We start from the raw sequence: 18,849 nt of genomic DNA, 5'->3' as shown, positions 1-18,849 counted from the left end.
CTGCTAAACACATAACGCTGAGTGGAGTGGAGTACCGCTCCAAGATGGCCGCCCTAAATCTCGTCAGCGACAATAGTCCATGAGGCGTCTATCCTTATATTATGTCTATGGGCTCAACTACTTCAAGTCACCAAGTCGCAGCATGAAGCTAGCTAGCAGCTACAGTAGTTAGCGGTAGCCTCACAGTCACAGAATGCAATGAAGCTAGTTAGCTAATATTTGCAGCTAGTTAGCGGTAGCCTCAATAAAGATGTCTCAAACTTTTGCCTGACAGAAAAGTCCCACCAGACTTTTAACTCTTCTATTCTTATATTAAATACTGACATATAATATTTAACATTAAATGGTCCGGCCAACCAATAGGAGAAGCCGTCCCCGCCCACTCTACAGGTGAGGGTTACCTGAGAGGGAGCCAGCAGCTCCCCGGCTCTCCTGCCGCCGCTGAACGGAACGACTCCGGCACCGGCCGCCTGGAGGTTGATGGGGGACGCCTGCAGCGGCTCTGGCCCCGCCGCCTTCTGGCCGTTAATGTGTGCAGTCACCATGGAAACGGGGGCCTTGGCCGGCACCACGGAGATCGCGATGCCCTGGCTGGGGGGCTTGATGAGCGACAGCGGCTTGGTGGTCCCCACGGGACAGCTTCGGACGGCCAGCTTCTGCGGGAAGACAGGCAGGTGAGTTGATACTTCGTCGCCATGACAACCCTTCCCCCACCTTCCTCAGCTTCTTCTAAAAGGTTTCCCCATTCCTTTTCATCCGCTCTAAATATTTCATATTTCTGTTCAGGCAGGCAACTAAAACAGTCGAGCTTCCAGAAACACCCTACGAGTTTTAAAGACATTTTCATATTCCAGCTAATAAATAACAACAAACCAGAACCATCCAGAACCTGTTGGGTCCCAATTCCTCTCCACCAGCAGCTTCCTGGGAAGCTTTTGTTTCAGGGAATCAATGGAATCCGCAGGCGGCCCAAACAGCCGCCTGCTTCAGGACCCGCTGGCCCGCCGCTCGCCATTCAGAGCCGGGGCCCCTCCTATTGTCTGAAAGGTCACTCATTTAAAGCCTCTGCAGGCTGGAGACCTGAGACGGGGCCCCTCCCGGAGGGACGGGGGTCAGCAGGTACCCAAAAGAACACGTTAAAACGCTCAGAGCTTTTCAGACACACCTAGGATCAGATTCATGGAGCTTTTAACAACGGCTCGCACTAAAAATAAACTTTTAATCAAACAGGAAGCTTTAAAATAGGAGGAACCAGCAGTGAATGTCAGAATGACTGCAGTTTATCTCAATGCTGGGAGGAATTTTAATTATTTTTAATTCAACCAGTCCACATCCTGTTCATAGACTGATCTTTGAACCTCAATAAAGCTACAAAAAACTTTCAACTGTGGACGTTCGTTATTTATGCAAACGTCCAGTTTTATTCATTTTATTTAATTTCTAAGCTACAAGAGAATCCAAAAGTAAAAAACTGTACGGAGGTCCAAGTTATTCATCTGATTGCAATCTGTTGAGGACAGAAACACAGTTCCATCCTGAACAGGAAGTGACCTCAGATCAGCTGATGGTTCTCTACTCTAGCTGTGATCCATTTTGTGAAGTTCTGGACCCTGCAGACCAGAACCGCCCACAGAGCTCCACATTTTACACTTTAAAATCATTTATTTAACACATTTAATCAGAGAAAATCAGAGTTAAAATGAAGAAACTTCTAAAATCTATAGATCCGTTATCATGAGTCAGCAGTTTTTCCTCTCCCGGTTTTAGCGACGTTCTGCTGTAAAGTTGCTCATTCAGCAGGAAAACTGAGCATTTTGAGCCTCTCGACTGGAGAAATTTAATTGAGAACGTGTTCGGCTCTCCGAGTCCGTAGTTAAGGTCATTCTGGGCTGTTTACGGCCAGCCAGCTGGATTATCCTCGCTCATTATGCTCGCTGTTTTGATAGGGGCCTTTGAGATAAGGAGGCCGCTGGAAAACGCATTAGTAGCTGTTCAGATTTCCATCAGCGCGGTTGCCAGACGCTCTCTTTGTTTACACTCCATTTACCAGCGAGCTGCTTCAGTCCTGGAAGGGGCTGAGGAACCGGGCGGCTGCTTTTCTTATTCCCAGAGGGACAAAACAACGTCAAATCCACAGGACTGGACCATAGAAATGTTTGGAAATTAGTTTTAGAGTCGTGAAAGTGAAAGCAGATAAACTCCCGCCATGAGCTGCAGGTGCTTGGTGTTTCAGTATCGAAGTTTTGAAGGTTTCCAATCTTAAAAATTCACTTTTTGTCTTGGGCTGAAATGATTAATCGTGAATAATCAATTGTTGAAATAATCTTCAACTAATTTATAAATCAATTAATAATTAATTGGAGGGTACAGACTCAAAAAAAGGCCATTTGCTGAAAAAATGACCAGCTTAGAGCAGTAAATAAGCCAAAATTGTACAAAAAATATTTTTTCACCTTCATCTGTCGATATGTTTTACCCAAATCTCTTCAAGTGGCAGTTTTAACTTCACCTGGTTCAAATTCACTAAAGGAATGCCATATTGCCACATTTTAGGAAATAAAATTTTTATTTTCTTATTTAAAAAATGAATGTAATTATTTATTTGGCTCTTTTAACGTATTTTTCAATATTGCATAAAAAGTGTAAGAGGTCAAATGAAACACCAGCAGAATGTGGCAACATTTTATCTGATTAATCATCGAAATAATTGATAGAATAATTGTTAGTTGCAGCTAGAAGTGCAGAAAAAATTGATTCTACAGGAAACCGCAATACGAAGCTCTCATGTAACGTCTCACTTCTGGAAACTTTGTAGCTGACGGCCATCTTGGTAGGCATCCGTAACCATGACAGCAGTTGCTAAGCAGTTGCTATAATAATAAAAAAGCCATAACTAGACATACTTAGAACTAGCTCTTGCCTTGTTCCTATCAAACTTATAAACAATATAAGTAAATTATAACTATTAGTTGATTACAGTTTGTGAGCTCTCTACCTTCATTTTGTTGATTTGGAAGCTGTGGTTCATCTATGCCTACCAAGATGGCGGTTCAGAGATGTAGGAACTACGTATTCCTAGTTGTGGGAATTCTGTATCAATTCAAAATACTAAAAAATTGAAATCAAAATGTGCTGAAGTTGTACGTTTTTGCCTTAGTACTCCTGAAATAAGACAAAATTAACTTACAAACTTTTCAGCAAGAAATAGGAGCCTGTTTTAAATCAATAAGTCCTTAATATTGATGAAAAAGGTCTAGTTTCACTGGCAGATTATTTCACTTACATCAAGATATTTTCCCCATGCTTTAGTGAAATAATTTTCCAATGGAAGAACTTTTTCATTAATACTAAGGAATTACTGACATAAAAGAAGCTCCTATATCTTGCTGAGAAGTCACTTTTTAGTTAGTTTTGTCTTATTTCAAGGGTATTAAGATATTTGCACTATAAACTAGACCAAAAATACTTGGTAAGATTTTGTTTTTGCAGAGTTCTGAATCTAAAATCATGTCTAAATCAAATCGCTGGACACAGAAACATTCCCATCTCTAGTTGCAGCCCAAATTAAACTCAAATATTTGGTTTATTGTCAGAATTTTGTTAAAAGAGGAACAGAACAAATGGTGTCAGGAAGCTGGAATGGGATTGGGATGAAGAGGATCGACTCGCTGTGGGACTTCATGTAGAGGCGGCAGAAGAACGACGCTCCTCTGATCGGATCGAGAATGAACTCGTGAATATTTTATGGAGACAGCAGGAGAAACTGCCTCATGTTCTGAATCACCTGTTAGCTGCTGATTTCATGTTTGGAAAACCAATGTACTGAAGATAAATGTTTGTTTATGTTTCTCATTGGTTTTCCTTCCACATTATGTTTAAATTTAAGATTTACATGTTTCAAGTTCAAGTGGAACAGAGGAAGTTTTCCCTAGAAGCCATCAGCACCTCCGTTGGCAGCCATTTTGGTCCACTCTTCTGTTTTCAGAGATTTAAATGAAGGAAACTCAACTTCTGATAACTTGAAGGAATTTCTTCAAAGAAGATTCTCCAGTTCTGGAACTTGGGTTGGAAATATCAAGTTATAGAGGTCACCAACAAGGTCATCATGGAGTCTCTGGTATCGATGCTTATTCAACTCCCTGTGGGTGTCTTCAGTGATGCCAACATGAACAATAAGAAGGAAGGAAGGAAGAAGGAAAGAAAAACTAGCAATGAATGAAGGATGGAAAGGACACTGAAGGAAGGACATAAGAGACCAATGAACCTGCGGTCTGTCGTCGCTCTCTTCCCGTTCCTTGTTAATAACTTCCTGTAATCTGACGGCCTTCACAGCAGCTTCCCTGCAGAGACGATTAAAACTCCTTTCACTGTCGCCTCTGTTTGATTCTGTTCAGGAACTGAATCAATACCTCGGTGTTTCAGCCTCCATAATAAGCAGCTCTGATTGTTAGTCTAACTGCTCCGGTTCTCCAGCCCGCCGGCAGATAACAATCACATTAAAATGTTCATTATGCGGCTGGGAGACAAACACGAGGAGGCGGCCGGCGCTCCATTCATTTCCCACATCATGTGGTCAGTCTCCGCCCGACAATAAATCCATTTAAATGCAAATCAAACGCGCCTGCAGCGGCTTTTTTTACTCAGAGTTCATCGGAATGTGACCGAGGGAAGGAAATATTAGGACGCCAACGACCCGATCAACCGATCAATAAAACATTATTACTACATCAAAGAATCATCTTTTAAAAATCTAACTTGTCTTTAAGATTATTTTGATAAATCCTGCTTTTAATACAGAGATGTAATAAAGGAAACAAAGTTCATGCAAAAATGTAATTTTTCTTCCTTTTTTTTTTTTTTCCAATTAGGTCAGGGCCGGCCCAAACCTTTTTGTAGCCCAGAGCAGATTTTTAATCCGGGGCCCATCTATACTCAAACGAGTTGCAACAAATTTAAATTTTTCTTTGGGATCAAAAAAGTATTTTTGAATTTGAATAGGCCTGTAGAAATAAATCAATTAATCATATAATAAATTGAAACAAGCAAATGATTTATAATTTTTCTCTTTCTACCAAAAACTGGATGATAAGTCTTCAGGCTCAACTAGTCCCTTTTTTAAAAGGACAGTTTTGTTCACAGAGACTTGTTAATTAATTGTATTGTTTTTATATATATATATATATATATTTTTTTTTTTAAAATGTCTTAAAGTTAAATCCTTCTTTAGAACTGAAAGTTTATTGAGCTTTGAAAATGTGTTCTTGCATTATTACTAAAATGGTCTCAACCAATATTATCGTTTAATGCAATTTTTCATCCAAAAAAATTGTTATTGTGATGAGTCTAGATCAATCACTATAAAATCCAATCAAATCATGCTCTTGGGGGCCCCCTGCTGGTGTGGAGGCCCTAAGCAGCCATCTGACTCGCATTGCTTTGGGCCGACGAACTTTCATGTTCAAAGTGAAAAGCAGAATATTATCGATTTTATTTTAGTCCAATTTCTGGTTCTCCATGTTTATTTATATTTTCTGAATTTCAGAATAATATATCTTTCTAAAAAATTTTTTTTTCATAAAGTCAAAATATTATCCATCATGGTGGTGATGATGAAGGCAGTTTACAAAGATCAGAAGGTCAAACTTACTTTAAACGCTTCAAAAATTAAAACAATCTAACCTAATACATATATTCTGAGTTGAATACATGGAATAAAAGATTATTTGAAAAACCACAGATTTATTTAAGCTATTTAATTAAGTCCTGGTCTCTGGTTTCAGTAGATTGTTGACACAATTTATTGTTTTGTTCACCTCGAATCTGAACTTATTTAGTCTCATTTTTATCAACAGGTTGTGTTTATATTTGTTTTTAAAACAACAGATTTTCCTTTTCTGTCCGCTACATTCATGTTTTTTTGTTTGTTTTTTTTTTTAATCTAAAATCTATTTTCTTTTTAATCAAAGCTGTCAGAAAAGCTTATGAGTTGTTTTTAGCTTCATGCTGACCTGCGGGGATTTAATCGAAACTGCGTCGCCGCCGTCTGCTTTTCTTCTCAATGAAAGTCTAAATGATTGAAGCTCACGCTCAGTACTCGAGGTTTCATTGGGAGTGAAACAGCATGGCCGCTCCGCTTGAGTCGGGCTGAACTCGGATTTTATTTTACTGTGGAGACATCAGGGGAGCGGCGGGGGTCCTGACCACAACAACCGCACTGAGGCAAGACAAACAGCAGCTCAATTTCACTCAGGCATCTCACCTGACTCCCGTTTCTAAATTAAAAGCTCAGAGTGGGGTCTTCTGTCAGCAGGAGGCTTTTATACTGAAGGGACGTTTTGATTTCCTGTCCAATAGAAGTGTTAGGAAGTGGTTTGGATTCTGTCGCGTTGCTCATGAGAAATATTTTATTATTTCTGCTTTCTTTTTATGGTCTAATTTTGTAACTTTACTTTTATTATTACTGGCAATGTGAATTTATCTTGTTTTATCAATTATAAACATGTCATATAATATCTCGACCAACATGTTTAAAAATCTAATTACATAACACACTCAGTTATTACTTTGCTACTATATTTTGAACTATTTACAGTTTTAAATCAATAATAATGTTTACACACCATGTATATTTATATATCATCTATAGCAGGGGTGTTCAAAGTGTGGCCCCTGGGCCATTTTTTGGCCCTTGAAGTCATCTTGATCGGCACCCTGACTACAAGAATGGTAAAACTTTGTCCAACAAACCAGAAATAAACTGATGTAGAAATTGTCTGTTTTTCTTTTGTTATGGCAACAATCTAAAGCGTTTTTCTATGTTTTGGTTTTTTAAAGATTTAATACATTTTTTTTAATATTGCTGAGCAGGTAAAACTACAAATTTATGTTTAGTTTTTAATTTAATGAATTTTGTGACACGTAGTTTAAATTGGCCAGATTTTAGCATTTATTTTTCATTCTTTTATTATTTATTCATATAACTATTACTACTATTACCACAATTATTGCACATTACACTATTATATATTCAGTTTATTGTTTTGTATTTTATTAAATGTTTTTTTATTATTATTATTATTTATTTACAACATATTTTATAATAATTTTCTCATTGTTTTAGTCTGGAGTTTCCTCAGCGTGGATCAGAAACCAAACAGCCCGATTAGAACCTGCTGCAGCAGCAGGATGTGGCTGGAGGTCATCGCTGTCATGAAAACATTTATTTGTGAAGCCAACAGTTCAAACCTTGAGCCAAAAGCTCAGAATATCGACCAGCGGCCACCGCAAGGAGCAGGAAAGGTCAAACTACATCTGAAATGAAGCGCTAAGCAGAGGTGAATCTGCTTCTATTAACCGCAGACGTTAAAGAAAAATAAAAAACAGGAGCTTCATCCATATATTCCAAGAAATTATTGGCTCAATTAGAGTTCAAATAGGTTAAAGTTAAACATAAAAGTGTAAAAATACATCAGAAACTGAACATTTTCCACCTTTTTAACTGACAAATGGGACAAATAGTTTTAATTCTAACTGAATATGATATATTTGAAACTATTTAAACTAAATATATGTCTGAATAAAAATCTTATACATACTGAAAGCATGAAACCTTTTCAGTATTTTTCTAAAAAATGTTTTTTTTAGCCACACATCTCTTAAAACTGTTAGGAATTATTTTCAGGATGAGACTTTTTTCCTGTTAGAAAACAAATTTTTGCGACCTCGGATGTCGTTTGTGAGCATAAAGTTAATTTATGTGGAGAAAAGTGAGATTTTCCAAGCATAATAACGGAATGGTTCACTAATATAGCATAAACTATTCCTATAAAAGAGACAGAACACATTTCTATGTACAACAGTGTAAAAATGCAGATCAGAACTGGAGCAGAAATTTAAACACCCGTCTAAATGCTACCAGATTTTTTTTTTTTTTTTTTGGATTACAGTTTTGACTGAAGTGAGTGTAGCTACAGGCAGACTGTGTTCGCCACAGAGAACTTTTAAAACCCTCCATAGGTTGCCGGTTTGTTAGTTCTCCAAGCTATTGCTCTCAAACAGTTTTAACGCTTTCCTCCATCATTAAGATCTTTACTTTCTGAATCTAGATTGGATGGATGATGTGTTTTATGAAACAATTTGTTTTTCTAAGCATTCACGTTTAATACAAACAAAATTTTTATTCATTTCACCTTTCAAATAAAAAGTTTTTGACTGAAACTGTAAAAGCATGATAGGATATTTAATTAACTTCATATTTTAATTTAATCTACTTATTTTAGTTCTTGAGTTACTTATTTAAGTGTCTGTCTCGGGAAATAATTTGGGGTTTATTTTGTTTTAGGAAATGTGAAATCTGAACGGACCAGAGGGGATGTGAGGGAGTCCAACTGGGAAGCTTTGGAGCCCCACGCTCTGCCACAGAGAAAACAACCGTTTAACATCCGGGATTAGCCGGGATTAAGGACATCTGTTGAGCAAACGCCATGGATTGAATGTTTTATCTTCCACACAGACGAGCCAGAAGGGAGGAGAAAGTAAAAACTGGATTCAGGATAACACCTCCAAAGGTCAATATTTAAGTTATTACTGAAAGTTTTCCTAAAATTAGATTAAAGTCTCAAAGAGATGGTTAAAATTTAAATGTAGTTGTTCTTACTGTGGTGTAAAACAAATTTAAATCAGATGAAATGTTAAGAATATAAAAACAAAAGCTAAAACATCTCATCAGGACGAAGCTGCGACAACCTGACTCTTATTTTTACATTCATTTAAATAAATGATGTTGGATGAGGCCTAAAAAAACTTGGGATTTCACACATAGTATCCAGTAAATTGATTAATCCATGGATTATTCAACAGATTATTTAATTACTGCAGCTCAACAAGATGATAAATAATGCAGCAGTGTTTTCAGTCTGAGGCTTCTTCAAAACCGCTGCGATACAGACTGCTGCAGGAGATCTTTCCTTCTGACAGCTAAAATGTCAAAATCACACATTTGTGGTGCTACTTTTAAAATATTTTAAGAATTTTGTGATTTTTTTCTCAATCCCTTTACACAATCTAAATATAGAAAAAATAAGATGAGAAAAAAACAGCAAACAGACAAATTGGACATAAAAACATTTTTGTTCTTTAAAAAACTTAAGCTAAATTTGTGTTCATTGCCATATGGATCACAAAGTCAAGTACTAAGCAGCTTTTAATTTTACTATCATAACAAACTAAAAATAAATGCAAAACGTTGAGCTGAAATTCAATTGCTTTATTTTAAGCTCTTTTTAATAAAAATATAAGCCCGGTCTGTGTTTGTCTTTAAAATAATCATAATTCTAGGGTGTTCACAGTGTGGCCCGACCAAAAGTCAAGAATGGTAAACAGTTGTCAACAAAATAGAAAATAGCAGATGGCCCCCAAAATTTGGAAATTTCCTGTTTTTCTTTTAATAAGGCAACAGTCCCAAGCCTTTTTTATATTTTGGATCTTTGTTGATACAGAGATTTCATTAAAAAAATGGGGAAAAAATAAATTTTATATTATGAATTATGTGGTCTGTCAATAGTTCAAATTTTCCACCACTTTCCTAATTGTTGCTATCTGCTGTGTTTTTGTTAAACAGACAAAATAAAGAAATATTTTAGATTTATAAAGTTTTCTGATGATGTTCCTGAACTCAGAGAGAGGAGGGAGGACGGGGAGGCAGACTGAGGGGCCAGGAGGAGTGAGCAAGAGGAGGGGGAGGCAGAGGAGGCCAGCAGATGGACTCCTGCAGACAATGGAGGCAGACAAAGAGCAGAAACACAAAAACACTCAGACTAACATCCTAATCTGGATCCTGGATGTGTTCAGACTGAATCTGGATTCACCAGCAGAAACATCTGGAGTCAGAGAGACGTTTAGCTCTCAGAAGATCCCAGAACCAGATGCTTACAGCATTTACCTGGAGGAAAACCTTTGCCCTAAAACAGGGGGAAAAAAAAAAAAATAAAAAATAAAAAAAAAATTGCTGGGATCGTTTTAAAACACAGTTTGTGTTGAAGAAACGTGAACATCTGCAGGCAGGTCCGTCTGCGTCTCTGCAGACATCTGAGAACTTCCTGCAGGCGTCCAGAGGGACGAGAGGCGGACAAAGGGACGCTCTCCGCCCGACAACAACCTCCCCCCTCCTTCAGCCTGGGGCGAAGAGGAAACATCCCAACATGCACTGGGGTGGGTGGTCTTCATGAGGGGAGGATGAGGCGATGATTTCTTTAGTCTGAATCACTCAGAAGGATCCGTTAACACAAACGCATCGAATGACAGATGATACGATTTTCCCAAAATAACCCAACAGATGGTGTTCCTGATGCAGCCGCAGCGTTTCTGCTCACGTTTACCTCTTTATGAAAACAGTTCATAACGGTGAAATAAAATGTTATCAATTTAAATCAGAAAAGGATGATTAGGCTTCTTCTACTGATCAATTTGCGGACTGTTTCTATCTATCTGAAATGATTATTCACGATTAATCGATTGAAATAACTGTCAACTAATTTAATAATCAATTGTTATATGGATTATTCAGATTAAAAATGATTGTTGTGTTGACAATTAATAGATTAATTAACGCCAGTTAGCAACTAATCTAAATTGGTTTACAATTATTTAAATAACCGATAAATCACGTGAGTCTTAATCCTGATAATTGAGGTGTCTTTAATATTGTAAGACGAGGAAATCTTGCAGTGTAATCTAGGAATAACAAACCCATGAAACCTTCAGAGGACATCTGGAGTTATACGGTTACATTTTCAAATATTCATTGATCAAAAAGACTATTTCACTGGATTTTATTTTATGGTATCAAAATAAAAGGGGTCGAGTATGAAAAATACACGCTACACTTCTGAGAAAATGTTAAAATCTAGCACCAGGAAAATAAAGTTTGTGATTATCCGACCATTATTCAGGCAAAAGTGTTTTTGCTTAAGCAAGAAAAACCTTCAGGAAGCCTAAAGGAAGAACAGAGGAACATCTGAAGGTTGAGTTTTGTCCTCAGACTCTGTTTTGGTCCTTTTGAATCCGTCTGAAAGCGAATCTGTGTTTGTTTAGCAGGTATGAAGCTCTGTTTCTCTGCAGCCAGTCTCTCTTTATCTTCTTCTCGCCTCGCTGAACGCGACAGCTTCCAGGATCAGCCGTTTGGTTTGAGCCAGCAGGTAAATATTGGCCGAGTGGATGTGAAGTGAACACTTTCCACGTCTGCAGCGGGGTGCCTTAGATTAGCTTCTCTCACTCTGTGCTCCAAGGAAAAAACAGGAGCTTAGAGGAGGAGGAGGAAGATTATTTTGGGTCTCCTGGTTATTTTCTTACATTTATTTCTCTCCATTCGACCCTCTGATGGCGGCGGCCATCATCTCAGCTGGATCTGAGCCCGCTTTTCCTGCACCGCATCTTTTACTTCTGCTTTCTGTCAAACTGTTTACACTTCAGGCTGACAAAGTGACAAAACCTGCAGCGCTCACAGCTTGACTTTAAGATCAGATCATTACAATTACATCTGAGTAAATTAATAAATAAAAGTGATCTGTTGATAATAGCAGACTAGTTCTCATACAAAAAAAAATAAATAAATTTCCTGTATTTTGGGAAATTTATTTTTTTTATTTTATTTTATTTTCTAGGCTAGTTTTGAAAACTGCTGTATTTTTGGTGTTGGGACTTTAAAAAAAAGTTTATTGTACTCGAAAATGCCTCAACTTGAATGTGAAATATAACAAAACTAAATTCAAATGGTTTGATATTTGAAGACATTTACAGATTTTATAAACTTCATGCCAAGATTTCACTAACTATGTTAACTTCAGTTAAAAAAAATGCTGAATGTATAAGGCAAACAAAATGGACTTTGTATTTTAACTTTGTAAAATTGGGCCTCTGTCTCTTTAAAAACTCCTCCTCTTTCTGTAACTCCGCCTCCAGTATGTCATCCCAACATGGCTCCTTTATTAACCCTTTAACAATGGTTTTTTTTAACCAGAGTTGCTCTGAGAAGTAGATGCTATAATGAGCTCAGCAGACGTGCAGCTAAACTAGGTGTTTGCCAATTGTTGCTGGTTAGTCTGCAGGAGCTGAGTGGGGGAGGAGCTTCATCCATGAAGGCGGGGCTAGGTCCTACCAGGCATTTTCCCAAACATGCATGAAATAATCAAAGCAACATTCCAGGTCTGTTTTTGATGGGGAATAACATTATAACATAATTAAAGCTCCAATAAGCTAATTTTAGATGGTACTGCCTCTTTAAATTGCGAGAAACCGGCTTGCTCATTTCGCATCTCCTCTCTGCTGTATTATGATGCTGGAATTGATCTTCCTGATTGGCTCTAATTACACCTCAGGGAGGAAACAGAAGAAGGTGCTCTTCTCTCCTTTCGGCTTTCTGAAGGATCTTGGCTCAGAGAAACCCAAACCTGGGTGAATTTTTGAAAAGTCTGCTGCTTTCATCAGAGATGTTCTGCTTCCTGTTTCCTATCAGACTAAAGGGGCGCTTTAGTCACCTCCTTAAGCTAACAGCAGCAGTAATGATATAAACAGCTCCTACAACTTGACGGTTGTGAGCAGAAACTATATAATAATTCTGCTTTAAGCAACTGGGGAGATAAAATGTATATTTACAACATAAACCTGTAAAAGCGATCCAGCCTTAATTACACACACTGCTGCGCTGCAACAATTATCCACCCATCACAGACTTTTAATTAGGTTTCGTCTCTTCTGCAGAACGCTGCGCAGCCGCAACGCCAGGCCAGAATCGACTTCCACTCCGTAATGAATCGCAGCGCTGAAATTAAACTGACGGATAATGAATCCTTTCACTTCTCTCTTCCTCTGGTCTGCAGCCTAAGGAGAGAGTCGCTACAGACCGTTAAAGAGCCGCTCGCTGAAAGTACAGCGCTCTACAAGCTCACAATTAACCGTCTTTTATCCAGTTTACTGCAAAAACACAAACTCTTACCACGTACTTTTGGTCTAGTTTCCAGTGTAAATATCTCAGTAAAACCAACTTGCAAGTAACTTTTCAGCAACTTATAAAAACTTGTTTTAAGACAATAATTCTTTACTATTTTTGGAAAAAAGGAGGTGTGGCAGAAGACATTTTCTCCTACTTTTCTCTGTTCATTTGAACTTTACTTAAAAGGTGGCCTATTTATGCAATGTGGAACAGGTTATGACATGTCATGGCCTATTCTTAACATGTTCATTATATTTTTTGCACATAATCATTCTTAGAAAATGAGCTGTTAGCCTATTTTGGCTTCTTGTCACTTTAAATCAAAATAAGCTGCTGCTGGCCACGCCCTCAAACTCAACGTTTACACTCACAAGCGAAAATAGATGCGCAATTATACAACAACACATCTTTGAAAAAAACTAGTCTTCTCCAGCAGCCATTGTATAGCAGTAAAACCAGCTGAACAAGTGTGCTGGAGTTCCGCTCTGGTCGCTAGGTAACGGGCAGTGGATGCTGATTGGTGACGTTACATTCTGGAGGTTTTTGAAACGGCTCACTTTCCAGACACCAAAAAAAATAATAATAATAATAATAATTGACTTATTGCCAAAAACAGCTTGGTGTTGTTTTTTTTTGTTTGTTTTTAAAAAAAAACATTTTGACTGTTTTTAGAAGCAGTTAAAACCCAAATGGAAGTACATACACATGCAAAATGTGAATTTTACGCAACACGTCTCCTTTAAGCCCACCACCGCTGATCAAAGGAAGAGGGCAGGCGTCGCCTACCTGGCCGTTCTGAAGCTCATTGAGGCCTTTGCACAACGTCTGGTTCTGTAAAAGAAAGAGGAATATCTTCAGGAACAGAATTACTGTAAGAGATTAATATTTACTCCATAAAACCTGATTTCATTGGCTGTTGCAGTTGCAAACGACTGGAATTAATCTACACAAGTCAACTAAGGACAGAGAAGCAAAATGTTCCCATAAATCATTCCTGAATCTCAGGAAAACGGGAGGCAGAGCAGAAATTTGGAGCAATCAAGAAATAAAATGATTTATTTTCTCCTTCCTCCTGATGAACTCCTCCTCCTCTTCCTCCCCCTGCGAGCTTTGAACATCTGATCTCAAAATAAAAACTTGGTCCAGACTTTACCTTTTTATTTATTTTTTTCCTGATATGACAGTCCGACTGATAAATTCGTTCTGTATGCATTGCTTTTCACACGGGGGAAATCTGGAAGCAGCAGGGAGTTGTGGTTTGCTGAGTTCACTTCAATCAAACTGAAATCGAGGTTTGGAGGCGGACCAGAGTTCGATTACGCGATCGCACCTCCCCAAACAAACCAGACTTTCTGCCCAAACGGACTGGATTAAAGCAGACTTAACATGGCTGCTTTGAAAGCAGCCTAAAACTTCCCACAATCCTCTAGAAACAAATGGCAACAAGATGGAAGTAAACATAGGTTGTTTATATTTGTCTGATATGTTAAAATGTTAAAATCATACATCCGTACCAATGCAAGCCCTAAAAAAAGAGTTGATGTAGTCACACCAAGGAGGAAAATTTGGTAGAAACTAAAGTAACATTAGAAAAGAAAGAAACATACTAAGAAAAAGCATTTCCATCAGCGATCTACATTAAGTAGACGAAGAAGAGGCCGAGTCCAGACAAGCCGGCCTGAGGAGTAATTTCTGCCACAGGCCGAGGTGTTGGAGGTCAGAGACAGGAAACGACACGCGGCCGTCTGATGGGTGGAGGAGGTGTGAGGAGCTGCAGGCGGAGGAAGGAGGCCGGTCCCCGGAGCGACAGCAGCATGACGACCAAACATGTGCCCACATGTCGGCGCTCAATTAGAAGTGTGGCTCACACATATTCACAGCTCCAGCAGGAGGCAGTTACAGTGAAAATGACCAGAGCCTCGTTCAGATACTGTCGCTACGCCACGAAGACACCAAGAACTCTGAGGATTATTATCAACACAAGTAAATCTGATTATTTCCACCAAAACAGATTCATCATGAAGACAATCACAGCCCAGGGTTAAGAAAAGTTTCAGATTTTCTTCCACGAAACATCTGGTGAACTTACAGCAGAAAGCCTTAAGCAAAAAATACAAACTGAAAGTTTTCCCCAACCGCATCACACACACAAATAAAATACAATTTAAGTACCTTACAATACCTAGATTATACAAAAAATGCCGCTTTACAAAAAAAAAAGAAAAAAGAGATTAAGTATTTTAATAATAATAAAATTAATTCCTGCCGGGATCAATTCTTGGGAGATTTTCTTCTTCATGGGTTCCATTATTTTTTTAAATTGACTAAATACCAAATAAAAATAATGAAACTGATTTTTACAGAACTCAATCTTTGCTTCAGATCCATATCATGGCTTCATTTTCTATTAATGTAGAAATAAAGTGGCCACAAAAATAAATCAAAAAGATTACCCATAGCTATCTATGAGAGCCAACCAGATGGAGAGAAAGGGACAAAAAAAAGAGAGAAATATAGACAGAGAAAAAGACAGAAAAGGAGAAAGAGAGAGATGACATATAGAGACAGGGAAGGTGAGAGACAGAGAAACAAAGAAAAAGCAAAAGAGAGAGAATAGGAAGAGATAAATAGACAGAAAAGAGAAAGATTGAGAGACAATGAAAAAGACAAAACCAGAGCAGAGATGGAGAGAGGAACAGAAAAAGCAATAGACAGAGAGGAAGAGAAAAAGAGAGAAGCAATGAGAAAGACAGAAGAGAGAGAGACGGTGGACAGAAGTGTGTTTCTTCATTAATCCTGGACATTTGACCATCATAAAAAGCTCTTTTAATCAGCTCACATCTTTTCAGCAGGTCCATAATGTTCCTCCTGCTGCCAAACTCAAGGGAATGAATCTGTTCTGCAAACCAAAAGCTTTTCAGACACGTTTCAAAACACACCAAGATACAAACCCAATAATCTGCTCAAGGATGAATGAAGCAAATCAGCTTTTCTTTAAGAAAACTCTGCGGCCTTGCCTTCGTTTCACCTTAATGCTTCTGAACTTGAACTCTTCATACACCTTCCTGACTAAACTAAACAACAAACCACTCACTGGTCGTTTTTCTTGCATTTTAGCTTCTGAATGACTAAAAACAGGAAAGCTTTTAAAGCCAAGGCGCCCACTCATCCTGTCTCAGCCCTTCAGAGCAGGAAGGTTTCACCAGATTTCCCTCTTTCTTTCTGCTCCTGCCTGTTTTTCCTCTGAAACGTCAGGAAGCCGCAGACAGCAGGAAAACGGTTTGAGTTTACGGCGCGGCAGACGGGCCTCTGCAGATGATCCAGTCATTCATTTCAGCTGCAGGCAGGAAGGCGGCGTCCCACTATCACACTGAAAACTAGCTTTTCATTAGCTGCAGGTAAATGAAATTGTCTTCCGTCTCTGCGGCTGAACGCGAAGGAGCAAGGACAAAAAAAAGAAAAAAATCCATTACAGGCTGGAGAGGCTGATCGGAGATCCTGCTGACAGAGTTATCTCTGATGGAGGAGAAACACCTGAGGATGCTGTTATTATCAGGCATCATTATGGAGTGAGAAACCTGTCAGCAGTCTGAACGCTGCGAAGCATAAAAAGCAGATTTACTTTTAAAACCCGGGAAGATTTCAGCGTTTCTTTGCATGATTAGACATCAAGTCTGGATGATTTATTACAAGTGTTCACAGTATTTACAGGACATAAATCAAAACATAAATGTTATAAATGCATATTTTACGTCAAAATTGAGAGAACTACGTCAAAAAACAGACAACCGTGAAATATTTGGGACAAATGGGCCTTTGTTTGTTTTAGTTAAAAACTGGAAGTGTAAAATATGTTTCCAAGCCGAGAAAAAGTTAGTGCCAATTCTCACTTTCAGCTGTTCGAGGAGTTTCTTCTAGTTCTAATCTGGGATTTGACTAGACCAAGGATCTGCAACATTTATAAATAAAGAGCTGTTTTGCTATCAGACCACAAAAAAACCTTATAATATATATGTAAATTATAAATTTAGATAAATATCTACTTTACCAAATTTGTTGTAGTCTTTAAAGAAACAATTTTATGTCTATTTTTAGGATTTAAAATAAAAATAAACATAACTTTTTGAAAAGTGGGACAGAAAATTATATAGATTGTCAAGAAAACATTTTAAAAAGCATTTTACTGAAACTTTCAGTGTGATCCTTTGCGGAAATTCAATTGCAAATGTTCTGCAGTAGATATGTTTCTAAAGTTATAAGTTGTCTTTTTTAAAAACGTTATTTGACATTTGCGGTTTTAAATGAGTTTTATTTTGCTGGGCGGAGAGTAAAAACGTCTCTTTAGGTTGTAAATGTTGCAGATTCCAAGTTTATGAAAACGTTTAGAGATTTCAGAGATTTATTTTAGCATATTAATGTCCAAATATGTAAAACATGGTCAGATAAATAAGTGGTTTTGCATCCTTTTCTGACAGATTTTTGGATTATTCTTACTGATAATCTGACATTTTTTCATGGATTTAAGACGAAGTGAATCGGATCTGGAGGTAAAACTGGACGTTGATGGGCGTAATGAGCTGCTCTGTTCAGACCTTTAACTAAAAGCCGCAGCTCTCAGCCAAAGCTCTTTCAAGCTTTTACATCATTATCGTTCCGTCACTCCTGTCGGCTTCACCTGCCTGAACAATGGCTGTGAATCACATTTAGAAACATGGAGGTGTTAAACCTGAATCGAAACAACAGGAACACTTCCTGGAATCCTCTCAGCGTGTTTTTGAAACCTGCAGGTGGAGTCTGTTTGCTTCGGCTTTTCTCCTACAGAAAGAGTTTTGGGAGTGAAATGGAGCCTTTGTGCTCCCCATTCAGTTTTCCAACAAGAGCAATTCCTCCCAGCTTTGATCATTTCCGTGTAATGTTCCAGTACATAATGTTTCACAGGATTCCAATTTTCACTGAACTCCGGTTTCTACTGGAGAAGCAATTTTCTGACTCAATCTCTGCAGAGTTTCTCACTGTAGCCTGAAACATTAAACACCACTGGAAGAGATTTCATTCTCATTTCGGTTCATTTCATCAGCGGCTTTATTCCAGATCAATATCTCCCTGAAGAAACCTGCAGAAAATGAAGCCAAGTTCGGTTTGTGTAAACATGTTGGATGAAGACGTTGGCAGAGGAAAGAAAAAACTTCAAACTGAAGAAGGTTTCATTCATCAAATGGTCAAAGCTGGATTAATCTGAGCCATAATCCAACTGTTTATCCAATTAGAGCAAAATGTGTAAGATCTATTCTGCTTAAAAGCAATATTATCTGTTTGATTAATTCATTAAATTTACAGTTAAATTCTGTTTTCCTGCTCATAAAACGACTCCAAACTCATTTATTCAAAATCTGAAAGGTTTTGTTGAGCTCCTGCCTGTTCCAGTAGCCTGGTTTCAAACTGGTTTCAAACTGAGTTAAACTGGTTCTGGACCAGTTTGGTTCATATGCGAGATAAACTTTAGACATGACTTGATTTTAAACCAACCAGTGTTCTGTTTTAGATCGATTTATTCCAGCTTAACCTTCATTTTGGACAATTTTGGACTTTGATTTGATGCAAGTGTCTCCGATTGGTTTTAAATGAGTAAGAATTGTTTTTTTTTTAAGTTTCCAGGTTCAGACCAGGACTGGGCGATAATCAAATTTCTGGTTTTTGAAGATTTACTTTTTGGATAATTGTGATATTTTTTCAATAATCCACTCCTTGCGTTTCCATAGTGCAGGGTGGCCATCTCGTCAGACAAGTGTGTTTTACAGCTTCTATTTATTTGGACTTTAAATTCAGATCAACTCTACAATGTAATATTAAGGCCTGACTAC

At 38.0% G+C, this 18,849-nt stretch overlaps 1 protein-coding gene and 1 long non-coding RNA gene across 6 annotated transcripts in view; one reads left to right on the top strand and one right to left on the bottom strand.

Moving 5' to 3' along the window:
- phf21b (PHD finger protein 21B) overlaps window positions 1-18,849 on the bottom strand; it is a 71,921-nt gene that overhangs the window by 24,760 nt on the left and 28,312 nt on the right. For 4 of the 5 annotated variants that reach the window (XM_015030659.1, XM_015030655.1, XM_015030658.1 and 1 more), the window contains exons 2-3: window positions 13,775-13,819; window positions 402-656 (exon numbers count right to left, since the gene is read on the bottom strand). In XM_015030659.1, coding sequence (XP_014886145.1) covers window positions 402-656; window positions 13,775-13,819 — 300 coding nt within the window. Of the gene's footprint in view, window positions 1-401; window positions 657-889; window positions 1,371-13,774; window positions 13,820-18,849 lie in introns of those variants that run through there. The other variant, XM_015030657.1, reaches the window with a different exon arrangement.
- Window positions 587-885, top strand: LOC106946381 (uncharacterized). The gene is made up of 2 exons (XR_001424756.1): window positions 587-674; window positions 787-885. It is a non-coding gene; the product is annotated as an uncharacterized LOC106946381 (long non-coding RNA).

The sequence above is a fragment of the Poecilia latipinna genome, unplaced genomic scaffold (genome assembly GCF_001443285.1).
Source record: "Poecilia latipinna isolate Pla-1442-1.1 unplaced genomic scaffold, P_latipinna-1.0 Scaffold188, whole genome shotgun sequence".
Classification (NCBI taxonomy): Eukaryota; Metazoa; Chordata; class Actinopteri; order Cyprinodontiformes; family Poeciliidae; genus Poecilia; species Poecilia latipinna.
This window is presented reverse-complemented; position numbering and strand designations above follow the sequence as displayed.